Genomic DNA, 27,943 nt, shown 5'->3' with positions numbered 1-27,943 from the left:
ACCCATATCACAGAGAATGCAAGCCTTTCCACATCAGATCGAAGAGAACATATATCTGCAAAATGAAGGCTCTATCAACATTAGGCATAAAAAATAATATAACCACAGCAACCATTTTATTTTCAGCACAAATCAGCCAACCATTTAAAAGGTCAAATAATATCACCTTCAGTGAGAGGCTTTGGAAGCATGTCTATCCGTCTCTCAACTAGGTAGACAGATGTTCCCCTTTGTGAAGCCTCTTCATCAAGTGGAGTACCAGGATGCACAAAATTTGTCACATCGGCAATATCTGAGAGACGATCGCTAAAGATGAACTACATAGATAGACTAAATAGCGATAAAAGACGAGGACAATAAGGAGAAGGAAGAGAGAGGAAAAACTAATTATGCTGTTTAGATGGATAACCAAACCCACAGAGGGTGCATACATAGGTATCATTAAGTAAGAAGTTAGACATGCAAGCTCTTAGGCATTTTTTTCTAACTTCTTATTCCAGTTAGGACAGGGAGATTTTATTCTGGAAAGCAAGGCCATATAAATAACTTCCAAATATTCCAAACTTTGGGACAGCAAAACAATGTAACAATGTTATACTTCATATATCAATATAGAATGCAAGTATGCTAAACAAGCATTTCATGTTACCAGAATTTGAAGGGAGAGAGAAACACAATACCCAATCAAATATGCTAATTATAATTGTCAGTATGAGCACCAAAATGTAAGCAAATCTCAAATATGTGTATATAAATTATGGTACCATAATATCCATCAACTATAGTAATCAACAAAAGCAAATTTTGAATACTTTTTTCTTAACTTATTACATGCACCATCAGTACAAATTCTAGAGACAAAGGATACGAACTCCAACTTCAAAATTTCCATTCGGAAGAGATGTACAGTGGAGTGCATCATCAATATCCTTGCAACCTGCATGCAAGAAGCAGAGTAACTACAATGTCCTTATGCCATCTCTTCCAAATCAAATTAAAACAGATAAATTTAAATGGTTATTGATCAAATGAAGTGAAGTACCAATGACAGAAGTTGGTAAATACAACAACCTTCTTTGGGAACACGAAACATATAACTCGGGTGATACAGTTATATTTCACTCTTTGCAGGCTAATAAAGAGGGAAAATAAATAAAAAACCATACCTGGAGGGTCTACACTGAAGACACACAGTCCACGCAAATCCTGCCTGATTGGATTGGACAGATCTTCAGCAGAGACTGACCATGGCAATGGTGGCAAACATGCTAGAACTTGTGAAGAGAATGGCCTTGAATTTATGTCATTTTCTATCAAAACGACCTGTATTGTACAAAAAGAAAAGAGATTGCATATTATTAATAATTTATGTCATGCTAGATGCTACATGACCAACATAAGGAAAAACAAGAAAAACAACTAAACAAGAATGCTCTCTCCTTTTTGCGAAAGAGGGTGAGTGAAAATGGGGTTGTTGACTACAAACCGGCTGGTCATCTAGACTTTCTTTAATAATTTTACTAAAGTAATTTACAGAGACCATAGGAAAGAAGCCAGGTGCTTGAGAAGATGCTCAAATAAAAAATGATTATATTTGATTTTATCTAACCACCCGAATGTTGAATTTCACGTTGTTATGAGAAAGACAGCTGGTGCCCCATGGGTGATCACAGAACTTTTTTCTTTTTGGGGGGTAAAATCTACCTATAAATAATTATAAGCAGTAGCTTCATAAAATACCATGACACATAAGTATATATTGCCGAAGAATCATTAACTTCCTAATCTCAATAAACAGATAAATAGAAGCATGGAAATCCAATATTGCATACCTCACTTTCAGTATCTCTATCACCTATCTCTCCTATAGTTCGTACATAATGGCCTGATGGATATCGAGATTGACGATCCCAAGAATCAACAGCCACAATAATCCTCTTGTCAAGAAGGTTCTCAAGCTGGCGGGTTTGTATTCGAATCTTGGGAATTCTGCGATCTTTGGAGACAAATAAGGCATGAGCAACACCACCACTTCCTGCAGGCATAGGCATTGGGTCCAAAGATCCACAATACCTGCAAAGGCAATGAAATTTACTTGTATATTAAGTTCATATCTTTATCTTGAGTATTTTGACACTTTATATAATTCACACAAATATGATAGATGACAATTATAATAGAACACTAAATAAGATAAATTAATATAGAAGGAAATGATATCAGTTCCCAATTCATGGAATGCCAATTGCGAATCACAAATAACACAGACATGCTCCTATTAATTAACAATGATAGTAAACTTACGAATGCCAGTTTCTCTTGATAATGCCAACAACACGACCAGAAGGGCGACTTGGTGCGGTATTTACTTCTCCAGTAGAACCTTGCTGGGGAACAGTTCTAGGTGCATCATCAGCACTATTTGGAGCTAGGTGAACACCATCATCCTCATCCTCATCCTCTGCAAGCAAATAATATTACTCTATGGTATCCTTAAACAGAAAGCACGTTCAGAAATGAAGATACACAAATAGACCAAGTATTGTCAATCTCAAGAAGTAAGTCCAAATTAAATGCAGTATGGAATAGAACAAATCAAAGTTATTTGTTTCTATTCTTTACTAGGGGAACTGCAATTATTAAAATATGTGAATAAGGGGAGGTAATGTAAAGCATATGTCATTCTTTATTTAATTCACTTTTTTTTTGGCCTAAGTAGGAAATGAAATGCTTAAGAACTTTGCCAAGAAAAAAATTATGTTGTATGCCTGCCAAAAGCTGGAATGCAAGTGCAGAAATAGGCTAACAATTAACATACCTTCACAAGCAATAGCTAGACTCTTCTCTTCTTGCCATTGGTCCTGAGGCAGGAGTTCAACTGCCACAATATCACCATCAAAAGCTCGGTTCATGTTTGAGCGCCCATAAATAATTATTTCATCACCAATGCTCTCACTTCCAACATATGCTTCAAATGGGTTGTAACGGTTCACACGAAGTTTCCCTTGATGATATATTCCTCGATGCAATCCAGAAGTAATTTCTGACATTGGCTTATGCTGATAGTTCCAAGTGTAAATAACCCATCATGTAAATTTGACCAAATATGCAGAGACAAATTACTAGAAAGAAATGATATCAACATGATACCTCTGTATAGATGATTTTCCTCTTCGATGGTCTGAGATCTTCAACCTCTTCCATGTTTACATCTTCTGATGAAGGCCGTACAAGCAGGTCAAGTAAATCTGGTCGATCCAAAGACTTGACATACGATTCAACTGAAAACAAAAGCCTTGACAATAAGTAGGTTTTTCGGAACAATCAATTAAAGAAACTGTTAGCTTTAAATGATGCTATCATGGACACAGCTGAAGTACATTGGTGAAATGAATTTTTAACACGTACAACTCGCAACTCAGTTGCCAAAAGATGAAAGTTAGTCCATTTACCTGTTTCTGCATGAATGCCCTCTTCAGTAGCCTTCCTTTTGTTCTCTTTATCATTGGTTATAAGCAAAACCTTTACCGCACCACCAAGATGTTTCTGATACCACTGAGCAGCCACTCGGATAGCTGCATTAATACTACTTAAGTTACAACTTCAAAGAAATTCTGTCCAATAGGCACCTCATGCGAGAAAAAATGCAACAGCAGCCAAAAGTCCAAAATGCATATAACAAACAAAGGATAAAATTAAAGCTCATCCAAAAAGCAAACCTCTATCATTCCTATCATTCTTGGTTTCTCCACTCATTTCCTTAATATATGTATCCCTGAAAACACGAGAAATAAAAGATCAAATATTGGTAGCATATTGCTATCATACGAAAGGTAAAAATGTTAGCAGCATCGAATAAAAAGACTCATTCCCTTGAGGAAAACATACTAATACTCTGCTTGGAGAATAATTTCATGATAGAATGCAATACAAAAAGAGAACAAGAAAGCCAAAGATAAAATTTACCTGTGGTATTCATTGGAGAAAACAAAGAACTTCCTCATTGAATTGCTACAGATAGCTCTAACTCGATTGTAAACAGACATATTCTTGTTCTTAACCTCTTCCAGCACAACTGACAGCACCACCACATTGTCGATAGCTGGATTCTCCAGCAAATCAATCTGTCAATGAATATTTCCAATTCAATAACTTCACTAAAAGTTGCAAAAATCATACCACCAATTTGACCGGTTACGGCAATTGAGTCACAAAAGAAATTACGTTCTCTCAAGGCATCCCAACGATGAACACACTATCAAATTAGTCCTTAAAAGATCATTTTACTAACAAAGTAGCTCTTAAAATGTCTTATTGTTATCTTAATTCTAACAAAGCCTATCAGCAATCACATAATCCACTATTAGTATACCCTAAACTAATAATTAACTAATTTGTAGGCGCTTTGATCTTTAAGGAGCTGAATTGTAGTTAAACCAAAGTAGGAATAAACAAATTGAGAATAAAAGAATAGGAGGACCTGGTTGAGGACGACATTGGTGTCGACGACGAGGATAGTGGAGGCGGAGGGACCCAAGCGAGCGGCGGAGGTGTCGCAGGCGGTGCAGAAGGGGGCGCCGCAGTAGATATCGTCGCGGAGGTAGTGCTCCCTCACTTGCTGCAATCAAAGCAACCAATCGCAAAGAAGAGCAAACTAGTTAGAGTTAGTTAGTTAGTTAGTTAGTTAGTTACAGTTGGTTAGAGCTAGCTGATTAGTTGGTTATACCTTCATGACCTTGCCAGCTTTGGTTTTCTTAACGAAAGACTTGTTGTGAAGCATCTTTGCTGAACGGTGAACGGAACGGAACAGAGAGAAGTCGGAACTATGAAGAGAATAGTGTTGGAACTCGAAGGACTTTTTCCTTCGCCGCCGGAGTTTTCAGGTTTGTGTTCTCGACGGACCCGTGCTTCACTGAATCACCTTCCTTGCTCTCTCTGCGCTTTTTTTTTGAAGTAGTAGTAGGTGTAGAGTGGGCTTACCTACCAAAAACTGTGAACCCTCTTGGGCTTCAAGCCCAATCCATCGCGGATCGGAACTCAGGTTCTTTTATTGTTAAACTTTTAGTACTAAAATGACCTTTTAAAAACAATGTTACCAAAAAAATTATTTATAAATAAACGGAAGTTCGCTTGTTATATTTTAAAAGCTTGATCTATTTAAGAAATTTATATAAAAAAGATTGGTAATTTTTTGTTAATAATGTAATTTTCATGAGTAATTATGCTAAATAACATGTTAGAAACTTAGAATGGGTCACATTCACAATGGCATATTATTGTCTTTTGAAATTTGACGTTGTCTATTAGAGGTGTGCATGACCCGACCTGCTCCAAAGACCCGTTCCGACTTTAAATATTTTAGAGGTTAATTTGGTGTGATTTTACCCGATCTAAGATCGGGTAAGGGTCCCAAAAATGGATTTAAATCCTCTAAAGATTGAATTTCACTTTAGAGAGTAAAGTGTAATCTCTCACCATTGATTTTATAGGTGGGGTCAAAAATAAATATAAAAGAAATTATTCAAGGGTAGAAGATCACACTTTACTCTCTAAAGTGAAATTCAAACTTTAGAGGATCCAAATCCCTAAAAAATAGATCTGGTCATTATTTCGGGTCGGTTCCGGGTCATGGCTCGGGTCACCTGAAATTGGCCCGGTTGCCCAGTCATCTTACACCATTAATATTTTGTGATATTAGTGATGGATGATGGCTTTTCTTATGTGGAATTTAAGTATTGTAAACCTTAATATTTTGTGTTATTAGTTATTATAAAACTATAAGTTAATATTTTATGTTTAAAATGCATAAGATTTTAGATCAATTAATGCATAATATTGTGTTATTTGTATTGATTTAAATATTTGGTGTTATTAGACAATATTAGTATTGATTATGGTTATGCTTTAATTTTAGAGAATAGTTAGTTCTTGTTATATTTTTCTAAGTGAATTTTACCATGTCAAATAATGGCTAGAGTCTTAGAAATTTGAATATTTTCACATGCTAACTTATAAGAAGGTAGCAAGGTAATGTAATGTTAACGGCCCGGTTTTTACCTGATTTTTATCCGGTATAATCGTGGCCTGAAAGTGTATAGGTTTCATCGGGTCTAGAGTCGGGTTCGAATCTAATAAATAGACCCAATATATATTTTAGGCCAGATCTAAATCACATCAAATCCATTTTCACCCAACCCATACACACCCCTATTGTCCATAGTCCATTGACAATCAATCAACACTATCTAAGATAACAATTTATGACCAAAATAAAAAAAAGATATCAATTTATCTTCATTACGAGTATGAGCAAAATAATAATATTAATTGGCTAAATATTAATTACTTACACGCTAAATTCACATTTTTAGATTTTTAAACAATCATATATTAAAGATCTAAAATAAATTAACCTTAATATTTTTTTTTGACATTTTGAGATTAAATCTAATATCTAATATTATTATTATAAATATAATAATAATTCATTGAAAAGAAGGCGAAATTGTTGGAAAAGTAACCTCTGCTAATTAAGAGAAAACAGAAAAGTGAGTTAGAGAGAAGTCCAAGTTTGAAGTTTTGGGGGATTAATGGGGTTATTGTGAGAGTTGGGGGATCCCAAAACACAAAACAATGCATTAAACAGTTGCAAGGATCATATTCATACGGAACAAGCTTCGAATCTTCCCCTTTGATTCGATGCACCATAAACCCCTCTTCTCGTCAATCATACCAACCCATTAACCCTTCTTCTTCAAAAACATCATCTTTCTTCTTTTTCTTTTCTTATTGTGAAGGAAGAAGCTGTAACTAATAACATTCTCCTCATGAAACCTCTTTATCGTCAAATTCTTATCGTTCTCTCTGTTCTCTGTGCTGTCGTTTTGCAATTCTTCGTGACTCTCTTCAGCTCCAATGATGTATCATCACAGCCACTGCCACCGATCTCACGAATCCCTCTTCTCAAACTCCATCATCATCTACCTCAACAGCAGCAACAACTCAAGGCTCTCCCTTCACCATCATCTTCACGATCCCTTCTCTCTCTTTCTCCGTGAGTTCATTCCCATCACCGCATCACGTTTTTCTTTCGCAAGTTTACTTTCATCTGGGTATATTGTTTTGTATAGTTTCCTATGAAATTTGGTCTGTGATTGGTTGGTGTGATTAAGCTAGATGACAATTTTTGCTTTGGGGGGCTTTGTGTTTTGTAGTATGATCTGATTATAACTTATAAGCTGCTTTATGGACTTATTTGAATAGATAAATGTATGTTAATAGCACTAATTTACTTCTTTGTCACCTGGATATAGATAATTTTGTCTCCTATATGTGATTTAGCTGATGATTGGTGATTAAGCTAGTTGAGACTTCCTGATTGATGTGTTGTTTGATTGTTAATTCGTTTATGGGCTTATTTGGATAGATATTTATTATATTCTAATGACACTGCTTTACTTCATTTTCATTTGGGTATACATTATTCTCCTGTATGGAATTTAATTCATGAATGTTGATTAAGTTAGCTGAGACTTTCTGATTGGTATTTATTTTATCATATCTTTAATTGGTTTATAGGCTTATTTAAATAAACAAGTAGATGCTAATGACCCTGACTACAAATGTGTTTGGATTAGCTCTTCTTTTTTAAGACTCAAAAGTCAAAACTCTTTATAATTTCAAGCACCTGATACAGTTCGCTAAGGAACAATGATTCCTACTTCCTAGGTTTCTTGAACTACTTTATGGTACTGTAGTGCTGTTTTTAAGTCTTAATAGCATTGTAAGACTAATTGGAGTATTATTATTCCTTTTTTGCCACTTTATTTTGGCAGCAAGCCAACTACAGCACTGGTTGCTGCTTTAGATGGGACTATGTATTTGGTGGACAAACAGGAGAATGGCCCCACAAGAGTGATATGGTCGTTCTCAACTGGATCTCCAATCTACCATTCATATCAAGCTCCTATTCACAAGGATAGCGGTAAAGAAAACAGATCTACAGCAAGAATCAGCGGGTCTGTGGAATGCGGGGATGACTGGTCACTGTACATGCATGATAAACACTTTGGTAAAATGGTATTTGGTTTAGTTGTACTCTATAATAGTTGAGTCAGTAATTTTTCAAAAGTAAAACTATTTATTTTGTGCTGATTTATGACTCATATCCTGACCCTGATGAATAGTGCGCACAACGGTCCCTTGATTTGTTGATCATGTTTGCAGAAAATCTCAGAATCAATTGCAGAATATGTTGCTCGTACACCTACCTTTTCAGATGATGGAGCAGTTACACTTGGATCCAAGAGAAGCACTTTGTTTGAAGTTGATGCTAAAACCGGAAGGATCGTTCAAATCCATAGTATGTCTGATTCTGATAATTCTTCTACATCTTGGAGTGATGACAAGAAGAGTGATACAGATATCCTTATAACAAAGAAAAAGGATCTTGCTAATCCTACGGAGCTGAATTCGCCGGAGTTGCTACTCAAGATATTTAGGACAGATTATTCTCTTCGATCTGTTGGTCCTAGTTCAGGAGTAGTTTTGTGGACTATGACTGTATCCGAATTCGAGGCTGTATTATTATGCCAACATACTTCATTTGATGCCGATGATGAGTATGTTTCTGTCGGTGAGCTTGGTTTTGCGATGCCATATCCATGTCAAGAGATCCAACCAGTCTTTCGCTTGCGTAAGAATTTTATACTAGAACCCTCAATCACTGAAAGGTTACCTGGTTCTGATCATGAAAACAATATGCTTTTGATGCCTGCGTCGGATTTGATGCTTCCTTCACAAGCAAATTTTGAAAAATTAAATATCGATGATGGTAATATGATGCTTCCTTTGCCAATACCAAATTCTTTGCCTTCCCCGAAACCAAAAATTGTCTATCCAAGCCGAATGCATGAATGGTCAACACCATTACGTTTTATGATGCTTATGGTTTTGGGCTTTGTCCTCTATACTCTAGTGGTTAAAAGTAAAGATACGCCAAAGGATCAAAACCAGTCTGAATCGAAAATTTTGCCTGCTAAGAAAAAGAAGACACGAAAGTCAGCAAAGAACAATGTAGCAGTTGACAAAAAGGAAAAACATCTGTCCTCCGAAGATGAGGATGTGCTGATGCGAAAGGATCTCGACATAGAAGCAGGCAGGTGGATGCAATTTAACCAAATTGACCAAGGTGTTGACGGACGCAGGGTTGGTAAACTGCTTGTGTCAAATAAAGAAATTGCTAAGGGAAGCAATGGCACCATTGTCTTTGAGGGAATATATGAAGGTCGGGCAGTTGCTGTCAAGCGTTTGGTCAAGACTCATCATGATGTAGCATACAAAGAAATCCAAAATCTGATTGTATCTGATCATCACCCAAACATTGTTCGATGGCATGGGGTAGAATATGATCAAGATTTTGTTTACCTTGCTCTGGAACGATGTACATGCAGCTTGGATGATTTTATTCAAATTTATTCGGATATATCAGATAACCCTCTGTTTAGGAAGAACCAAGCTTTCAAGTCTTCTATTGAGGCCCAAATTGATATGGGGAAGGATAATATGCATGGTCTGTGGAAAGCCAATGGCTATCCATCACCTCTATTACTGAAATTGATGAGGTCAGTATTATGCCATATGAATTTTGCATGTGTTATTACATGGTTTATCCTTATAGAACTTATTTTTTCTTTTTAATCCTTATGAGGATCCTCTTATTTAATTTCTTTTATACAAAAAAATAATAGTAGGTGTTACTTGAAATTACAAGTTACATTTCATCCAACATGGAAAAGAACTTGTCAAATTGTTCCTAGGCAATGTGCAACATTATATAGCAGTGAATAAGATAATATAGATTACTAAATTTGAGGGTCCAATTTAGTTTTAATTGTGGATAATTGTAGTCGATCCGTTTCATTCAAGGTTTAGATAGGTCTTCATTTCTAATTAGAGACAAATGCTTGTGCATTTTCTATGTAGAGTATATTATATATATTCTTATTAACAGTCTTTCAATTCTTTATTGCAACACAGAGATGTCGTTTCTGGGATTGTTCATTTGCATGAACTAGGAATAATACATCGTGATTTGAAACCCCAAAATGTTTTGATAATCAAGGAAAGATCCTTGTGCGCAAAGCTTTCTGATATGGGCATTAGCAAACGCCTCCCTGAAGATATGTCTGCTTTGGGTCATAATGCTACTGGTGAGTACTCGAAAAACAATGAATATTTTCCAATATTTGCCAGTTGAACATCAAATTATGTCTTAGCATAGTTGGAGCTTATCTTAGTTGACGTAGCAATTAGCAATCTTAGGAGTTGCTAATTATTTTGGTCTTAGCCATATATTTTTTATCTACATAAGGATGTCTCAATAAGTTTCCTTTCCTTATTCCCAAAAAGAAATAAAAAGTGGTCTAGAATACTATTCATTCACTTCTTACGTTTTCAGCTAGTGCTACGTGATTTTGTCTATATGATTGAGTTAACAAGTTAATCATTCTTTTTTTGACTTAATTTAGGAGCTGGCAGTTCAGGTTGGCAAGCACCAGAACAACTTGGTCAAGGACGCCAAACACGGGCCGTAGATTTATTTAGCTTAGGTTGTGTCCTCTTTTTCTGCATGACTGGGGGGAGGCATCCATTTGGAGAACGGCTTGAACGCGATGTTAATATTGTGAAAAACAGAATGGATCTTTTCTTAGTGGAGTTCATTCCTGAAGCAGAAGATCTAGTTTCTAGTTTATTGAACCCTAACCCTGATATAAGGTTGATCCTTCTCATTCATTGGATTTCACTTGTATGTTGTGCTTGTTGCTTCAATTTCATTTTACGAAAGTATTTCCCTTATTTTCAGGCCAAAGGCAATTGAAGTATTGCACCATCCATTTTTTTGGAGTCCAGAAATGAGACTGTCATTTTTACGCGATGCCAGTGATAGAGTGGAACTAGAAGATAGGGAGACTAATTCTGTTCTTCTGAACGCATTAGAAAGCATTGCTACAGTCGCATTAGGTGCGAAATGGGACGAAAAGTTGGAACCAGCCTTTCTTACTAACATTGGTCGATATCGACGGTACAAGTATGATAGTGTTCGAGACTTGTTGCGCGTCATGAGGAACAAGCTAAATCATTATAGAGAGTTGCCTCAAGAAATCCAGGTTCTTTCTTGGATTTGCATTTCCTAGACTAAAGCATTATCTTCATTTTAAAATTTGGTTGTGTTTGGTTGGTAACATTCATTCATCTTAGGTATGCTTGGCTTTTACTATGTATTGTTGAAACCATCCTTGTTAACATATACATACTCTTTTTGTTTGATTTTGTCTATCACTGAAAATATTGTATCAATATATTTGGATTCAAATTGTATACAGATATATAAGTCTCGACATAGGATTCGAAATAGTTAAATAGTTCTAAGAACTCATCTATTTTTATTTGCATTTCAGGAACTTGTGGGAACTGTTCCGGAAGGATTCAATGAATACTTTGCAAGCCGATTCCCAAGGCTATTAATCGAAGTGTATAAAGTTATATCCAAGTATTGCAAAGAAGAACAATGTTTTGAGAGGTATTTCAAGAACCTTAATTAGTGGCTTCATCTATTCATTTGCCCCTGGTACCTAAAGAATATATGAATTATCAACTAGGCAAAGAATGCTGTTGTACTCTTAAAATTACATGTAACATAATGTATTTATGTTCACAATGGTTAATGTAAATCTAATCCAAAGTTACAGCTTCATAATTGTTATTTCTTTTCAACACCTTGTACAGTTTCATGTTCATGCTGACAAAAGCTATAACATTTTATCTGATTTCATTATGAATTATGTATTCTACATGAACTATAATCTGGAACAAAAATGGTAGTTTGGCATAAGAAGGTATCACATTACTATTTCTGTCCACTAATAACGCTCACTTTGAAAAATGGTACATTAAAAAGTTTACCTAACTAAATACAATGATTCAACATACCAAATACATTAAATTTTTTAAGAGTAAAGTTACAAATAAACTTGCGGATTTACATTTCGGACAGATTAGTTCTTAAAAGAAAAAAAGTACCAATAAAGTCCTTTAGGATAACAGATGTAGACACACTACCTTTAAATTAGCCCCCTGTAATTAGGATAGAAGGTCTTAATTTGAACTAACTTGTCCACGTTTTGTTATTCTGGAGGATTTTATTGGTACTCTTTTTTTCTTTAAGGATTAATCTGTCCGAAATGTAAATCTTTAGGAATTTATTTGTCACTTTACTCTTTTTTTAATGTACCAGTTCTGTGACCAAAGAAAACAAGTTTGTCATGTCTCATTATTAGTACACTCAATTCTTTGAGAAGATGATTCTGAATATCCATTATTGGATGATCCAACCTCACTTGTACTTTTGAATGATGCCATCTCCGTTTTCCTTCTCTTGGAGCGGCTCTTAACTGTGTCTTCCTTTTCATCTACAAATGTAAGGAAAGTCCTTAGTCGCGACGGCGTGGACTTTAGACCGGACGACGACTTGTCGTCTTCGGTGTAGTGCTTCTTGTATTGCTTCATGGTTTGAATCAGATATACGAAGAGAGCAATCAAACATGCCAAGCCACAGAGTAGGTAGAGACCCCAGAAGCTCCTCAGCTTGAGTCTGTCCACTTCGAGCTTCGCACCTTGCGACAGGCAAGCACTGCGCAAAAGCCATTTGTCGTGGATCCGTTGAAGGTCGCCGTTCTCAGCCAACTCCAAAATGGCTGTTGACAGGTCAACCGCTAATGGCGAGTCTCGTGGAAAGGCCTGACAAAATATCAATGAAAGTTAGACAAGAAATAGTGAAATATTAATATCAGTTGATAACTTAATGATTGAACCAACAATCAAACATTACTAAGAAGAGAGATACTTACAAATCCCCAACCATTTCTGGTGAACTCTTGACCAACAATGCTGAAATCGCAGCGGCTTGAAAGGAACAGCTCTATGTATGCACGTTCGTCGACATATGCAGCGATGCCACCTTTATGGGGACCTTTGTCCAGAGCAGTGGCAGATTCTTCTGGTGTTGTTAGAGCTACAAGTCTCGACGCATCGATGCCAATTTCGTTGACTAAATAACCTTTAGTGAAAGAACCCTGCAAGTAGCCAATAGGCTCATTGTTGTTTATCAAACTTTCAATGCCCTTAATTGGTGAAGAAAGTTGTTGCACTGTGAGGATTGAAGTCAAGCTTGCTGTATAACTCGAGTTGATTATGAGAACTACGAATAACCATATAAGCAGCACGAATCGACCGAGAGTGCTCACTGTGTTTTCCCCTACAAAACAATGAACAGTAATTTGATTTGTTCAGAGAAATAATAGTTAAACTAGTTGCAATGGAAGCAAGACAAAAGAACTTGCACTTACTATGTGCAAAAAACATGGTTGAGAAACTGAACCTGCCAGATACAAGAAAATTACAAGTTACAAAACTATAGCATTGATATCATTATTTCATGCATAGATTGCATATGATGAAGTTGTAAAATAAAAGTCAATTACTATGGAGGTTCTTATAATTTCTTCTCTGTTAGTCCATATAGTTTAAGAGTATGAAACTAATTCTAAAAAGCTTCATTAGTAAGATGAACAATGAAAAGAAGGGTGTGAGAAAAGGGTCACACTAACTTACCACAAAATTGTGGCTACTTGTTTTTTGGGAGGTCCCCTAAAATCATCATTGAGCCTATGCTCTAAAATCCAGACAACAGCACCAACAACTAGGAAGAAGATAGCTGTGACAGTCCACATCATTGGAGTAAATGGCATCAAGAATGCCCAAGCATTTGAGTCTGTCTTCTTCACTGATGCTACTACCACTAGACCGGACTCTATGAATGGCTGCGTAAAATCCACCATCTTTGTTCTTTCTGTGGTAATTGTAATATCACCTACAGCAGCATCAAACACCTGTATAGAAAGAAGGAAACTAGGATCAAATTGGTACCAGAAGAATGTCAAAAACACTAGAGAACTTATTTGGAATGATACTCACACCGGTGGTGATAAGACGGACAAGTTCAGTGTTACTAGGATTGCTGTGACCGTCTCCGTACGAAATAAACTTATAGGGGACAGCATAAGGCAACAAGTTCACTGCAGAAAGAAAGACATCAATGCAGAACCCCTTGAACATATCAGTGCCTTTTACTTGTGAGACGAATTCGCGGTAACTGATCCTTTTTGGAACTCCAATTTTTAGCATCCTTCCATTGTTTGGAAAAACCCAACCACGAGGTTTCTGTGTTGTGTCCCCTGGCCAAATCACAGATAGTAGCTTTTGACTTGAACTTGAATGACTAGCCGGCTTTGAATGAAGTTCTTCAGGACTTACAGATGATAGTCCAGAGTGATTAGACCAATAACCAATCCTCTTAGTCCCTGTTCCAACCACATTGATGATTTCATATGCCGGATTTGCAAGGTTTCCATCAGATGTATACTTGAAGTGACCTGTTACACCGGTCATGTTAACCTCGTAGATACTTTTTCGCAGCAGTTTTCCTTCGTTGAATATCTTGACAGCATCAAGATGCATGTTGTCACCATGTATTAGAGATGTCTTTGAATCAGATGAAAAGGTGATTCGGTTCCCTTGTTTAAAAAATGCAGCAAGCGCATGAGCAAGAACATAGACAGTATCATATGCAAAGATAGCATAAGTACTCAATCCAAGGGAGCCATTAGTCCAGTTTTTCCACCTCGAAATGAAAGATCTCTTAAGCTTTGAATCCGGCACATACATTCGTAGCGCAATAACTCCTTGAATGTCATCCATTACACTCAAAGAAAGTGGAGAACTTATATCTATCCCGGTAGACAGAAAAGTTGTGGCTATCCAGACATAACCATTTTCCATCATTCCAAGAGATTTCGCCACATTTAGCACTTTCGGCCCCCAAGTAGTACTTGTGTGAAGGACTATAACCCGCGATTCAGCCAGAGCTACCTGAACAAGCACATCAGTGATCTCCTCCCTGGTTGCCTCAGGACTCATAGGAGCTTTAAACGAGATCTTGCAGCGTCTCTCGGCTAGCTTGTCCCCTAAGGCACCAATTCCATTCCTCCCATGATCATCATCACCATAGACTGCAATAACCTCCCTCCAACCATAGTAGTTAACAAGATCTGCTATTGCAGTCATCTGATACATATCATTAAAAGATGTCCGAATGAAGAATGGGAACTGAAGTGAAGAAAGGGTCGGGTCAGTGGCTGTAAACGACAGCAGGGGAACTCGAAGCTCGTTCGCAATGTGAGATATGACATGAGCTGTTGTGGAGGTCTGTGGGCCAATTATGGCCACAGTGTGTGTTGCCATGAGCTGCAATGCTGTTACACATTGGTATTTTATTTAAAAAGTGAATCATAATGTGCAAGAACTGATGAACTTTGTACAATGCCATTCTGAAATATCTATCACTTTAGAAATTTGGTACATTCATGAGTTAATCTATCTGTGTCTAGATACATTAACTCATGAATGTACTAAATTTTTGAAGCTACAGATATTACGGAATGAAGAGAGGAACTTTATATTTGGAATGTCATGAAAGGGCCTACCCTCAGCAATGCTCAAGAATCCTCTATATTTGGAATCTTCTTGAAGTGAGAGCTTGAGCTGAGTTTTGCCAAGAATTGATGGATCAGAATTTACATCTTTAACTGCGGCTTCTACGGCGATTTTCACAATTTTGCCAACACTTGTATTGAAAGAGAAAAGAACCCCAATATTTACAACATCAGGAATTGTGGTATTATTACTATTATTATTATCAATATCAATATCATCCAAGCCAACCCCATTTGAACAGAAACCATTGGAGAGAAGAACAATCAACACCACAACGCCCCAATTTCTAATCATTCTTGGAGTTGCCTATTGGAAATGCCAAATAATGATCACTCTGCTCAACAAACAAGTAAAGAATCATCCCTCCATTAAAACAACAACAATGTCAAGAACAACTAAGCCTTATCTTATTAAATAGGCTCGGTTATATGAATCAAACGATATAATAATTTCTTGTCATAAATCATATCTACAATTAAACCACGAAGTTCTAGATTTATGCTAATAGTTTAAGCTATTGGATTACCCTCCATTAATTTTTCTATTTATGTTAATAGTCTTCTTCAGAAACTCAAAACAAAAAGGAGTAAATAGATATACAACAAAAATTTCAATACACACATAGCTCATAAACTGAAGCATAAAAGGGAAATGGAAAGAGGCACAAAGCACATCCACAAGAAAGATGAAAAATAAATCAGGCATTAAAGTGCCTCCTATTATCAACAAAAAGCATCAGATTGTAAAGTGAAAACGATATTAATGGAATAAGGCTTTATCCAAAAAAAGGTTAAAAAGAATATATGTACCTGAAGTTTGGTTCAATAAACAGAAGCTGACATATATGTACTGCAAAATGGTGTAGGAAATTCTTTTGCTTAGCTCAATTTGAGGAAAAAAGTTATCAACTTTACATAATTACATATACCCCAAAAGAGAGAAAGTGATAAAAATAACAATTTTTACCTGAGAGCATGAGTCTTTCCACTTGAAGTGTAGGAAATAACAAAATCTGGGCACTGAAGAAAAGCGGAAGAAATTCAGAAAATAAGAAAAAGGACAGATCTTGAAGTTGAAAGAGAATGATAATGGTGGTGGTGGTGATGAGAATTATTGATGCTACCAAGCAACCAAAAAAAAAAAAAATAGAGTTTATACTTTATAGTAATAGTTGTAGTTGTCTTTGGCTTTGGCTTTTCATAACATAAGGACATCATTATTATTATTATTAACTCAAAAAGTGTACCTTACTGGCATCAACAGCTTTGTGATTGTGTTATGAAGGGTTGATGTAAAGAGAATACTAAATTCCACATTCACTTTGTGAAGATTATTGATATGTCACTATACACACAACAATGAACAAAGGAAGCAACCAAGTTTGAGTTTGATGTGATGTTTCTGAACCCTCTACTTCTTACATAGGACATGACAATAATAATCAACAACAACACAGGAGAGAGAGAGAGAGAGAGAGGTTGATATTCCATGACATGGATGCAATTAGTGTGCACTGTTCACAAGTCTGATGCATTGTTTGATATTATAAAATTGCACATTAAAATAAATATCATAGACATGAAATTAATAAAATACTCAAAAGTATGATACTTTACATTTTTGGCATCTGCTTTTGATATAATATTGGAAGAATTTTGAGTCTACTGAATACGAACTTTTTTTTATATTGTATTATTAATATTAAGTGTAAAGTTTTTTATGATTGAGTAAACTATGTGTTAAACACTGTTATGGTTATTTATAAAACATCAATCACGTTTTGTGTTTTTATAACTAAAATAAACTTTTTTTTTATCAAAATGTGGATGACGTTTTGTGTTTTAATAATTAAAATAATATTTTTTATACAAAGTCAATAACATTTTATTCTTTTATAATTAAATTTTTTTTATTTTAAAACGTTAATGACATTTTGTGTTATTATCATAATTGTATAAAATATTAAAATAATTAAATATTTTTGTATTTTATATTAAAATTAATCATATATAAAAATTTTAGCTTATTCGATGTTTTAATAATTTTAATTACTGATATCAATTATAAAATATATATAATATATATTAATTAAAATTAATTATTATGATTACTGGAACACGAATATTCTGAGTACATTTAAAAACTTTACTATAATATAACATTGCTTTTGCTTTTGCTTTTGCCATTTAGTGCAAAAGGAAAGGTGAAATCGATGTCATGGTAGAGAAATTCTCAGATGTTACAATTTTCTTTTTCTTACCTTTTTGGAAAGAAAAATGTGCACCCTACTCATTATTAATTTCTGTTTGAGATTATAGTATTATTATATGCACTTGAGTGTTCTTTTCGTGAAATTATATTTTGTCAAGTATTTTTTCTTCTAAATTCCCCTTAAAAATGACTTTCTCTCCTGACTAGTAGATTCATTTCAGTTAGTTGAATTATTAAGAAAAATCCTTAAGTCATAATGTGTTGTTTGAACTTCTATTTTTTTTAGGAAAAAAAAAAACTAAAAAAGGCATGCATTATAAAGTGGAGTTCTTTCCATCTTTTCCCTCAAAATGTCTAACGTGCACATACATTTATTTCAACCACACTTCAAATCTTCAACTAAAGAGAGATTAAATAGTTAAATCTTTTTTTATTAAGATGTTAATAATATTATTATGTTGATAATTATTTATATGATGATACATCACTACTTGAAATGAAATGAATGATTTAAACATTCGACAAAAGATAAAGGCATTAAACATGTGATAAAAAGTGAATGGTTATGTGGCCCTGGCATCCTCTAATGGAAGCATTAGTGCGAGGTCTTACTCAGCTCCACCATGGAAAGAGACATTTTTCACCAAAAATTATATATATAACATTTTGTTCATTCAATATTAATTAATATTTTTTGTAAATAAAATTAGTTTTTTAGCTCTTATTCTTTTATTAGTTTAAAATTTGGTATTTAAAATGTAAAGTGATTATCAATGAAAAGTGAAATTGTAATAGTATTAAGACTGATATTGAAAGGAAGAAAAAGATATATACAAATAAATATTGTGAAAAATAAAAAATTGAAAAGAAATTTTAAAAATGATTATTACCAATATATTTTAATTTGATTAAATCTTCATTACACTTTAATCATTTTAAAATCTCTCAATTTTAGGAGTTTCATAGGGTCTAAGGAATTGAATCTTAATCTATTCAGATACTAGGGATCCTAGATGAGGAAAAAGAATGTACTAAAGTTAGCCTTATTAGCATAGTATAGTAATAAGATATAGATCCATATACTAATTAATTAAATCCAATAAACTAAATTCTGACACAAGTTGTTATGAACTCCACATACAATAATATTTAAACATTTTGTGCTTATCACAAACATAAATTTGGCATTATCACATAGTATACATTAAATTATAATAACTTACTCGTCTATAGTTTAGATTTAATTATACATGTCAATTGCTAGGGGAGAGTCTCTTGAAAAACCCTACATCATTCCTCAAATCATTCTTAATGTTGTATATATTGATAAATCATTAATGTGTTCTTAAAGAGAATTATATCTTTTATTTAGAATTTTTCATGTTTTAATTATAAAATTATTTATATAAAAAATTTAAACCGTTAAGTAAACTATAATTATACGAATTATTGTATATCTAACAAAATTATATAAAATAAAGTGATAATTCACACTCTCACAAAAAGATGATTAGAATAATTTTTCTATAAAAATAATAACTAAAATATGAATATATATTATATTGAGAGATTTAGTTAAAGATGTCAAACAATTTAATCATATTTCAATTATGTCTTTGTATAAAAATATTTTAATAATTCTAGTTGTTATCTAACAAAAGAAATCAGTATATTTAAAATTGATAATCATTTTAGATAAATGAACCATATAATTTTTATTATATTTATGTCATAATTGATAATATCAAAATTTTGAAATAAACAGTATTATAATATAGTATTAAGAGTTTTTTTTATTTTATAATATGATATTAAAATGTTAATTTTTTTTATTTTAAAATAAACTGAGTGGCCCATGTACACCCTCCTCTCCAGGAAACATAATATGAGCGTCACTTTGAGCGGGAATCTCAAAAAATTGAGAAAAGTAACACTCTCACACGGATTTCTTTTCAAAATTGAAGTGTCTCCGATTCGAACCACCTTTAACAGCGCAGATATGAGATCCGGCGCCGGAACCCGCCGACCAACCAAGGACTCATTCATTCCGCCGGATTCCCATCAGCGCCATCAGTTCCCCCGCGACTCTGACGCCAGTTTGGCAAGCAGCCGCCGTTCTTCCTCCGGCGGCGCGGGGTGCAAGAGGATCGAGGACTACAAGGAGCGCCGCTTGCAGCAATCGGTGATTTCCGCCCTCAACGAGTTCCTCTGGACGCGGAATTATCCCATCACCTTCAAATCCATCAAAACCCCACCTTCCGCGAAGGACATCCTCGAAACCCTAAAAATCCTTCTGAGAGAGATCGAGTACCCTGTGTCGAAGCTCGAAGAGGATCTGCCCCCTCTCCTGAAGCGCCTCAATTACCCTTCATGATCCACAAATCCATCCTTAAATCCCCCGACCCTCACCACTGGCATCACTTGCTCGCACTCATTCACTGGCTCGTTCAGATCGCCTCCTTCGGCTCTCACATCTCCGAATCCACCTCCAATACAGTCTTGTCCCTCGTCCAGGTCAACCTTGTCCACCAGTACACCCTCAATTCCTATCTTAACTACATTAAGGGCCGTGATGATGTGGTTGAAGAACTCGAACTCAACATCATGGACAAGCTCAACCACCAGAAGGCCCTCGCCGAGGAGAAGCTCGAGGCTGCCAACTATGAGCTCAAGAGTTTGAGGGATGACTTGGAGAAGCTGAGGTTGCATCCCGAAAAGAAGGACGAGCTGGAGAAGACTAAGGTAGTTAGATGACTTTGACTTCATCTTTTTTAATTCAGTTTGGTTTGATTGCTCAATTCTTATTTGTTTTTCTTACAGGGGCATGCTAGAGGACGATGTGAAGAAGTTTAATCTTCTGATTGAGGATGTTGGGAGGAAGATTGAGGAGATGGTGAAGGTGCTGGCAGAGAAGGAGAAGGTTCTGGAGGCGAAGGAGCGGGAGAACCATAGGGTTTGCGAGGAGAACAGGGAACTAAGGAGGATGGTGGAGGCGCAGCCTGTTAATGCGAGGGATGTGGAGAGGATGAAGAGGGAGTTGCAGGCTTTGGAGAGGGAGATCGAGGTGGGCGAGCTTGCCAGGAATGTTTGGGAGGACAAGTCCCAGGAACTGGAGAATAGTCTTTCTCACGAGTTCAAGGACCTTGAGGCGCTTGCTTTGGATTGCAACCAAGAGCTGAGGAGGTTGAATTGTGCTCCATTAATAATATCCATAGATTATTGACTGTTTGGTTAAAATGAAGCAAATTCTATTGATCTTGTTTGTATTAGATAGAGGGTGTGTTTGTTGTCTATCTTTACAGTCAAGTCTGCGCATCTAATCCTTCTTGCTGGTGTTTCTAGGTTGAAGATCGGTGATGATATTCAGTATCAGTTGAATGCCAAGGGAACTAGGCTGCTGAGATTATGGGTTTTGACCGTAAATTGAGTCTGAAGCCTGCACTTAACTCGTACACTGAGGACATTAAGAAGATTTCTATGAGGAGATGGTAAGAGTTAATTTCCTATCAGCAAATGTCCAATGAAAATGCTTCTGGGCTTGAGGAAAAAAGAAATAATGTTGCAACAGTGCAGTCACAGATTGATAAAGTAAGTGCATCATCATGCTCAGAATTTTATTAATGTTGATTCTATACTTTTAGCCTGTCACAGATACCAGTGTCTACTATGCTGTCACTTTAAGTTTCAACCTTCTAGAGGGAGATTTTGATTTTCATCTGCGTAGATTAACCAAAGATAATTGTGAACTTGATGTTCTTCTACTGGAATTTTTACTATTAACAAAATGCAATGCTGAATGGGTGTAACTTTAATTTAAGTGATGGTGGCAGCATGCTGCACTGCTTTTGGAATGTAGGAGTTGGTCCAGGGTCTTTACTGTAGCTTATACATTTTACCTATGTTTCCACAGCAATGACTTATCATACTTGAGTTGTCTTTATGGTTTGTTGTTTTTCTGTTTTTTTTTTTGAATATGCTTGAACATCATATTAATTAACTATGATGCATCTTGATTGCAAAATGGTCAAAATATGTCTCTACCACCACCTTTACTTGGTTCTTCAATTTTGTATTCATCAAGTAAACAATGTACAGCTTACTCAAGCCGTCTAATGAAGATTATTAATTAAAACACCTAACTCAGACTTAAGGTAAATAAATGCAAGCATGTGTTTATTCTGCAATGCAGAATTATCAGTAGACTTCGACATGCCATTGTTTGTTCTTCTTAAGTTGTGAAAGCTTATCTTCCCAATTTTCTCCTCTTTGCTCTGCAACCTTCTTCAGGGTATCTTGGATTCCAGGCATCATCCCCTTTAGACCACAGAAGTAAATGTGAGCCCCGTTGTCGAGAAGTTTGAAGATCTCATCGCGATATTCCTCAGTCTTATCCTGAACATACATCTTGCTTCCGCTCCTGTTCTTCTGCTCTCTGTTGAGAGCCTTTTCATAGCGGAAGTTGTCTGGATAGTCCTTATGGTATTTGGTGAATTCGTCATCATACAGAAGACTATCGGTATTGGCAACACCGAGGAAGAGCCAGGCTAGTCCACCAAACTTAAATTTAGGAACTGACTCCATAAACATTCGACGTAGATAGCCCCTAAATGGAGCTACACCAGTGCCGGTGGCAATCATTATATGTGTCGCATTTGGATCATCCTCAGGCAAAAGCATGATCTTCCCAGAAGGCCCTGTGATCTTAATTTTGTCTCCAGGCTTGGAGTTGCACAAAAAGTTGCTGCAAACACCTTGCTTAGAAGGATCTTCCTTTGCAGTGTCAGGATCATAATAAACAGCACAGCGCACACACAAGCTGGTGGTTTTGCCATCAAAATTGTCTCCATACCTCATCAAAGCAATTGAATATAGCCGAACATTATGGGGACTTCCAGGTTTCTTTGGATTTTCTCCAGGTGGAATGACATCAATCAATCGTACTTGCATTATAATCATGTCTGCAGTAATTGCAGATGATGATTCAGCTGTTCAAAATATTTGTTTTTTTTAATCCATCTTTTAGCTGCCATATTTACTCTTAACTTCACTGTATTAATCACAAACTAAATTTATGCTTTGCATCTACTGTTGATTTGGTTTCTCTATATTTTCTGGCAATCTTTTCGCACTTTGTCAGAATCATTTAGATGCGTATTGGAAGCAGAAATCATCTACCTGTGAAAACTGTTGCCTGACTTTTGTTCTTCTGCTGTGTGTTACATTATCCACCAGATGGAAGCTGAACTAAACATGATAAAGAATGAAACACAAGATTATGTAAATAGATGTTCAGCTGAAGCAAAGCAAACGTTGGAGGATGTCCACGTAGCAAGTCATGACCTGGACATTATGGAAAGAGAGGCAGCTGAGCTTCTAAAGGTAATTCTATGGTTGTTAATTCTTTAGTGAGTAAATGTTATGTTTAGAAGAGAGATTGAGACTGAGACCAAGAGACAGAAATTGGGAGACTGAGACTAAATTAAGTCTCTGAATTATATTTGGTATAAAATATGCAAGATTGAGTTATGTCTCAGTGTCTTGTTGGAAAAGGAAAAGTGGGGTTAGTTTTGGAATTTAAAAAGTTGAATGAAGGTTATTTTAAAAATAAATGTTATTAAAGTTTCAGTCTCTATTAAAAAAAGTTTCAGTCTCCTATGTCCCATTTTCTAAAAGTACCAACGGGATTGAAATTTTATGTCCCAAAACTAACATCTTAGTCTCAATCTCAGTCCTTGCTTTCAAACGCTACCTAATTGAATTTGTGAAGACTTGAACATGTCTCAGGCGTCATTCTCTTCATTGTATTTTGGACTCTATCAATCTTGAGAGATAAGCTATGTTTCTGGCGTAGTTTCATGTGTAACATGATTGCATTGGTACTGATTTCTTTTTCAGGCTACCCAATTGAATTTGCAGGGAGCAATTAAGCAAAGTGAAGAAAAAATACAAATGCGTGCTCGCGAGCTCCTGAAGTTGGTTGATTCAATCTCAAAGTATAAAGAATACGTGGAGTCTAAAATTTCAGAGATGAATAGGGATCTATCAGAAACTGCAACTGCTGTCTCTGAGGCATACAGGGATTCATTTCCAGCCCAATTCATTAATATATTGAATTCCAAGAAGATTGCACATTGTACTCTTTCATTAATATCACAGTAGTTCTGTCATGATAATAACGGAAAGCTAAACACCCTCCAAGTACCATGAGATTGCCAAAAAAAACCCTTTCCGTCATAGAAATCTCGAAAAATCTCTTCTTTTCGCTAGTATCAAAGACAAGAATAGTAGCTTCATCACTACCATAATAAATCAACCAGTGAATAGTCCCATTAAAGAACAATGAAGGTGTCCAGAGTTCACTCTTCTTTAGTTGGTCAGAATAACATCCTCCTTAAAACTAGTCCATGAATTGGACTTCAAGGAGAGGAAACCAAAGTCGCCTTTCTCCTCTCCAACCTTTCAATTCTTCTGTCCATCCTTCTAAAGTTCCTTTTCATCATTTTAAGTTTAAACTACTAAGTAGCCATCTCTCCTTGCGTCGTACCCAAACCCAAAGAAAAGCTTTTCTTTGGGTTTGGGTACGACGCAACGAGAGATGACTACTTGGTAGTTTTAGCTTGGAATGATGGACAGGAAGAATTAGAAGGATGGAGAGAATAATTGGAATGATGGAGAGGAGAAAGGCGTTTTTGGTTTCCTTTCCTTGAGGTCCAACTCGTGGACTAGTTTCAAGGAGGATGTTATTCCTGACCAACTAAAGAGGAGAGAGTGGGCAACGTTCATTGGTCTGTAATCTGGTTGATTTATTATGGTAATGATGAAGCTACTATTCTTGTCTTTGATACCAGCAAAAGGAAGAGATTTTTCGAGATTCATGTGCCGAAACAGGTAGGAGAGGGTTGGTTTGGCCATCTCGTGGTACTTGGAGGTTGTTTAGCTTTACGTTATTATCATGACGTGGATAGTTTTAGGATATGTGTGATGAAAGAGTACAATGAGCAATTTTCTTGGGATTCCTAGCTGGAGCTTCGAGCATGTATTGCTTGTCTCAAAAGATGGTGATTTGATAGGATTTGAGTTTTTAGGAGGCAACGCATCCTATCTAAATATAAGGTTATGGGAGAGCTGCTGCTCCTTTTGGTGCCACGGGGTATTTTTCTCGTACTAATTATACAGAGTCTCCTAATACTCCCTGGAGGCCCTAAGGAAACAGAAGGGTTTTTGTAACATTATTCTTTCATCTTAACCAGAAAAAAAACATTGTTCTTTCATGCTTTGCTGACCTTCCCATAAATTAATGCTTTGCTGACCTAGATGTCTGAGTTTTTGGTGTTCATATTCATTGAGAATAACTATAGTTGTTCATATTGGAATTTCTGGTTATGTTGTAGTTAGGTGATTTTGTGGTGTTGTTAGATGTGACTGTTCTCTTCCTTTTGCTGCAAGTTTTTTCTCTTCCTTTTGCTGCATCGAGTAAAGTATTAAATGGCCATCTCAGGCAAAGGGTCCTCTCCGGCAGCTTTACGACCCATGTTCTGGGTTTTGATCTTAGTGTTGATGATAATTTAGTACTGTGTGCTGTGCTGTGCTATATTTTCTTACCGATTGACTTAGTTGTGGGGTGAAGATGATTTTATTGAACCTTGATCTTGCTGATACTGCTTTGCATGTAATAGTAAATACAGTTGATAGTAGCTTCGGTTCACAATAACTGTCATTTTAACCTTCTTTGGTACATTCATAAATCTAATCAATGTTTTTAGATACAAATTCAATCCATATATATTGATGTATGAATGTACAAAGTCAAAATGCAATTAATTTGAGCTAGAGGGAGTATGGTTTTGGGGCTATGCTGTTTTGTGTTGTAAGATATTTGGAAAAATAAAACAACTGGAATATGAGATCTTGTAAAAGTTGTATGCCTGTGGATTTTGAAGCAGAAACTGCAAATCTAGGAAAGTTTAAAGCTTGTTTGGTAGTTGGGATCCTAATTTTACTATTGATCGTCATTCGACCGGGAAACCTAAGAACCCAATCTGTTGGGTAACATTACTCCAATGTTTAGATAGTGTGATGATCAAGTTTATTGGTCTTCCTTGTTTGATTAGTGATCACATTTCTACAGTATCATAGTCTTCATTCTTGGAACATGTTCAAGTTCATTATACTTCCTATTGAACTTGGTAGAAGTTTTACTTATTGATGGCATCTTGAGTCCCGCATTCGTAAATCTGAGTTTTTTATGTGCTTGCAGTATTCTGTGATTGTAGTTTACAGATTTTTGTTTTCCTCCAGAACCTTCCTACTTTAATTCTCATATGCATGATCATTATCAACCATTGAACAGGAAGACAAGAATAGGTCTTGCGGGACTGGCTGTCATGGGCCAGAATCTTGCTCTCAATATTGCCGAGAAAGGCTTTCCCATCTCTGTTTACAACTGAACCACATCGAAGGTAGATGAGACCGTTGAACGAGAAAAACATGAAGGAAATCTTCCGGTTTATGGATACCATGACTCTGATGCTTTTGTTAATTCCATTCAAAAACCAAGGGTGATAATAATGCTTGTTAAGGCCGGCGAACCTGTTGACCAGACCATTAAGACTCTATCTACCTATCTGGATGGTGGTAATGAGTGGTATGAGAACACTGAAAGGAGAGAGAAAGCAGTGGCTGAATTAGGTCTTCTTTATCTTGGGATGGGAGTTTCAGGCGGTGAGGAGGGTTCTCACAATGGTCCATCTTTGATGCCTGGTGGTTCGTTTGAGGCTTTCAAATACATAGAAGACATTCTTCTCAAGGTGGCAGCTCAAGTCCCTGACAGTGGACCTTGTGTTACGTATGTTGGCAAAGGTGGATCCGGTAATTTCGTGAAGATGATCCATAATGGAATTGCATATGGTGACATGCAGCTGATTGCAGAGGCTTATGATGTACTGAAGTTGGTTGGAAAGTTGTCAAATGAGGATCTACACAATGCCTTCGCAGAATGGAACAAGGGTGAACTTCGGAGTTTCCTTATCGAAATCACTGCTGATATATTCGGAATTAAGGATGGTAAAGGAGATGGATATCTTGTTCACAAGGTTCTTGACAAAACCGGCATGAAGGGTACCTGTAAGTGGACTGTTCAGCAAGCTGCCGAGTTATCAGTAGCTGCTCCCACTATTGAATCTTCTTTGGATGCTAGGTTCCTTAGCGGGTTGAAGGAAGAGAGAGTTGAGGCTGCTAAGGTCTTCAAATCAGCTGGTTTTGGCGATATTTTGGCTGATCAACATGTAGACAAGCAGCAGTTGATCCACGATGTTAGGAAAGCACTTTATGCTGTCAAAATCCGTAGCTATGCTCAGGGAATGAATTTGATACGTGCAAAGAGTATGGAAAAAGGATGGGATTTGAAGTTGGGTGAACTGGCCCGGATTTGGAAAGGAGGTTGCATCATTAGAGCAATATTCCTTGACAGGATCAAGAAGGCATATGACAGGAACCCCAATCTGGCAAACCTTCTTGTCGATCCTGAGTTTGCAAAGGAAATAATTGATCGCCAATCCGCCTGGAGGAGAATTGTTTGCCTTGCCATCAATTCTGGTATCAGCACCTCAGGTATGTCTCTTAGTCTTGCTTACTTTGACACTTTACAGAAGGGAAAGATTACCGGCTAATTTGGTGCAAGCCCAACGTGACTACTTTGGTGCTCATACGTACGAAAGGATCGATATAGAGGGATCGTACCATACCGAATGGTTCAAGCCAAGCAGTTAAAAATTTAGATTACTGTATTCGAACCTATCTGAATTTCTAATAAATGTAATGTTTTGTGCTCTGAACTTCGTGCTGAGCTGAGCATAAAATAAATTATACTTTAATCATTTTAAAATCTCTCAATTTCAGGAGTTTCATAGGGTCTAAGGAATTGAATCTTAATCTATCGAGATACCAAGGATCCTAGATAAGGAAAAAGAATGTACAAAAGTTCTTAGCCTTATTAGCACTTGAAATACATGAATGAAGTGAGACAAGGATTGTGTTTTGAATGAATTCCTTGAGAGAATCATCTCTCAGCGTCAATATATATATATATAGGTACAGAAATAAAATCCCTTAATACTAGGAG

General features: G+C 36.1%; 5 protein-coding genes and 1 pseudogene across 7 annotated transcripts in view; 3 read left to right on the top strand and 3 right to left on the bottom strand.

The window, feature by feature from the left end:
- The window catches only part of LOC127746743 (exosome complex exonuclease RRP44 homolog A-like), an 8,346-nt gene extending 3,420 nt beyond the window's left edge, over positions 1-4,926 (bottom strand). The window contains exons 1-13 of the mRNA XM_052260903.1: positions 4,727-4,926; positions 4,481-4,618; positions 3,967-4,124; positions 3,720-3,775; positions 3,453-3,575; positions 3,151-3,281; positions 2,819-3,059; positions 2,305-2,461; positions 1,833-2,073; positions 1,167-1,323; positions 869-937; positions 167-292; positions 3-55 (exon numbers count right to left, since the gene is read on the bottom strand). Of these exons, the coding sequence (XP_052116863.1) occupies positions 3-55; positions 167-292; positions 869-937; positions 1,167-1,323; positions 1,833-2,073; positions 2,305-2,461; positions 2,819-3,059; positions 3,151-3,281; positions 3,453-3,575; positions 3,720-3,775; positions 3,967-4,124; positions 4,481-4,618; positions 4,727-4,780 (1,704 nt within the window). The 5' untranslated portion in view covers positions 4,781-4,926. The remainder of the gene's footprint in view (positions 1-2; positions 56-166; positions 293-868; positions 938-1,166; positions 1,324-1,832; positions 2,074-2,304; positions 2,462-2,818; positions 3,060-3,150; positions 3,282-3,452; positions 3,576-3,719; positions 3,776-3,966; positions 4,125-4,480; positions 4,619-4,726) is intronic.
- A 1,622-nt stretch (positions 4,927-6,548) lies between these two features.
- Positions 6,549-11,780, top strand: LOC107475802 (serine/threonine-protein kinase/endoribonuclease IRE1a). 2 transcript variants are annotated; one of them, XM_016095480.3, is made up of 7 exons: positions 6,549-7,054; positions 7,836-8,079; positions 8,227-9,623; positions 10,039-10,211; positions 10,530-10,776; positions 10,865-11,168; positions 11,460-11,780. In XM_016095480.3, the coding sequence occupies exons 1-7, from the start codon at positions 6,828-6,830 to the stop codon at positions 11,601-11,603; spliced, it is 2,736 nt and encodes a 911-aa protein (XP_015950966.1). In that variant the 5' UTR covers positions 6,549-6,827; the 3' UTR covers positions 11,604-11,780. The 2 variants fall into 2 exon arrangements, with proteins under 2 accessions (XP_015950966.1, XP_015950973.1); XM_016095487.3 differs by lacking the exon at positions 6,549-7,054 and having other exon boundaries at positions 7,896-8,071.
- A 119-nt stretch (positions 11,781-11,899) lies between these two features.
- On the bottom strand, positions 11,900-17,132 carry LOC107475786 (glutamate receptor 3.6). 2 transcript variants are annotated; one of them, XM_016095461.3, is made up of 9 exons: positions 16,859-17,132; positions 16,579-16,631; positions 16,422-16,461; positions 15,603-15,946; positions 14,035-15,371; positions 13,672-13,949; positions 13,407-13,438; positions 12,909-13,315; positions 11,900-12,798 (listed from the first exon to the last, which is right to left on the bottom strand). In XM_016095461.3, the coding sequence occupies exons 4-9, from the start codon at positions 15,904-15,906 to the stop codon at positions 12,322-12,324; spliced, it is 2,835 nt and encodes a 944-aa protein (XP_015950947.1). In that variant the 5' UTR covers positions 15,907-15,946; positions 16,422-16,461; positions 16,579-16,631; positions 16,859-17,132; the 3' UTR covers positions 11,900-12,321. The 2 variants fall into 2 exon arrangements, with proteins under 2 accessions (XP_015950947.1, XP_052114300.1); XM_052258340.1 differs by lacking the exon at positions 16,422-16,461.
- A 3,292-nt stretch (positions 17,133-20,424) lies between these two features.
- LOC127745536 (kinetochore protein NDC80 homolog) lies at positions 20,425-22,249 on the top strand. The gene is made up of 4 exons (XM_052258322.1): positions 20,425-20,565; positions 20,644-21,006; positions 21,166-21,411; positions 22,111-22,249. Exons 2-3 carry the CDS (start codon positions 20,648-20,650, stop codon positions 21,248-21,250), a joined length of 444 nt encoding a protein of 147 aa, XP_052114282.1. The 5' UTR covers positions 20,425-20,565; positions 20,644-20,647; the 3' UTR covers positions 21,251-21,411; positions 22,111-22,249.
- LOC107475817 (ferredoxin--NADP reductase, root isozyme, chloroplastic-like) lies at positions 21,970-22,779 on the bottom strand. The gene has a single exon (XM_016095497.3). The coding sequence runs from the start codon at positions 22,777-22,779 to the stop codon at positions 22,018-22,020; it is 762 nt and encodes a 253-aa protein (XP_015950983.1). The 3' UTR covers positions 21,970-22,017.
- A 1,593-nt stretch (positions 22,780-24,372) lies between these two features.
- LOC127745533 (6-phosphogluconate dehydrogenase, decarboxylating 2-like) lies at positions 24,373-27,714 on the top strand (annotated as a pseudogene).
- The last annotated feature ends 229 nt before the right edge of the window (positions 27,715-27,943 follow it).

Source organism: Arachis duranensis, chromosome 1 (assembly GCF_000817695.3).
Source record: "Arachis duranensis cultivar V14167 chromosome 1, aradu.V14167.gnm2.J7QH, whole genome shotgun sequence".
NCBI classification, from domain to species: Eukaryota; Viridiplantae; Streptophyta; class Magnoliopsida; order Fabales; family Fabaceae; genus Arachis; species Arachis duranensis.
Note: the sequence above shows the minus strand (reverse complement) of the source record. Positions and strands in the feature narration are given on the sequence as shown.

Bases quoted from the DNA above. Each gene is read 5' to 3' on its own strand.
- LOC107475802 (XM_016095480.3), top strand. From the start codon at position 6,828: ATGAAACCTCTTTATCGTCAAATTCTTATCGTTCTCTCTGTTCTCTGT. The intron at 10,777-10,864 runs GTTGATCCTTCT...CCTTATTTTCAG, and splicing joins AACCCTAACCCTGATATAAG to GCCAAAGGCAATTGAAGTAT. The intron at 11,169-11,459 runs GTTCTTTCTTGG...TTTGCATTTCAG, and splicing joins AGTTGCCTCAAGAAATCCAG to GAACTTGTGGGAACTGTTCC.
- LOC107475786 (XM_016095461.3), bottom strand. From the start codon at position 15,906: ATGATTAGAAATTGGGGCGTTGTGGTGTTGATTGTTCTTCTCTCCAAT. The intron at 13,950-14,034 runs GTGAGTATCATT...CTTTCTATACAG, and splicing joins TCCGTCTTATCACCACCGGT to GTGTTTGATGCTGCTGTAGG. The intron at 13,439-13,671 runs GTAAGTTAGTGT...TGTATCTGGCAG, and splicing joins CAAGTAGCCACAATTTTGTG to GTTCAGTTTCTCAACCATGT.
- LOC127745536 (XM_052258322.1), top strand. From the start codon at position 20,648: ATGCTAGAGGACGATGTGAAGAAGTTTAATCTTCTGATTGAGGATGTT. The intron at 21,007-21,165 runs GTTGAATTGTGC...TGGTGTTTCTAG, and splicing joins TGCAACCAAGAGCTGAGGAG to GTTGAAGATCGGTGATGATA.
- LOC107475817 (XM_016095497.3), bottom strand. From the start codon at position 22,779: ATGATTATAATGCAAGTACGATTGATTGATGTCATTCCACCTGGAGAA.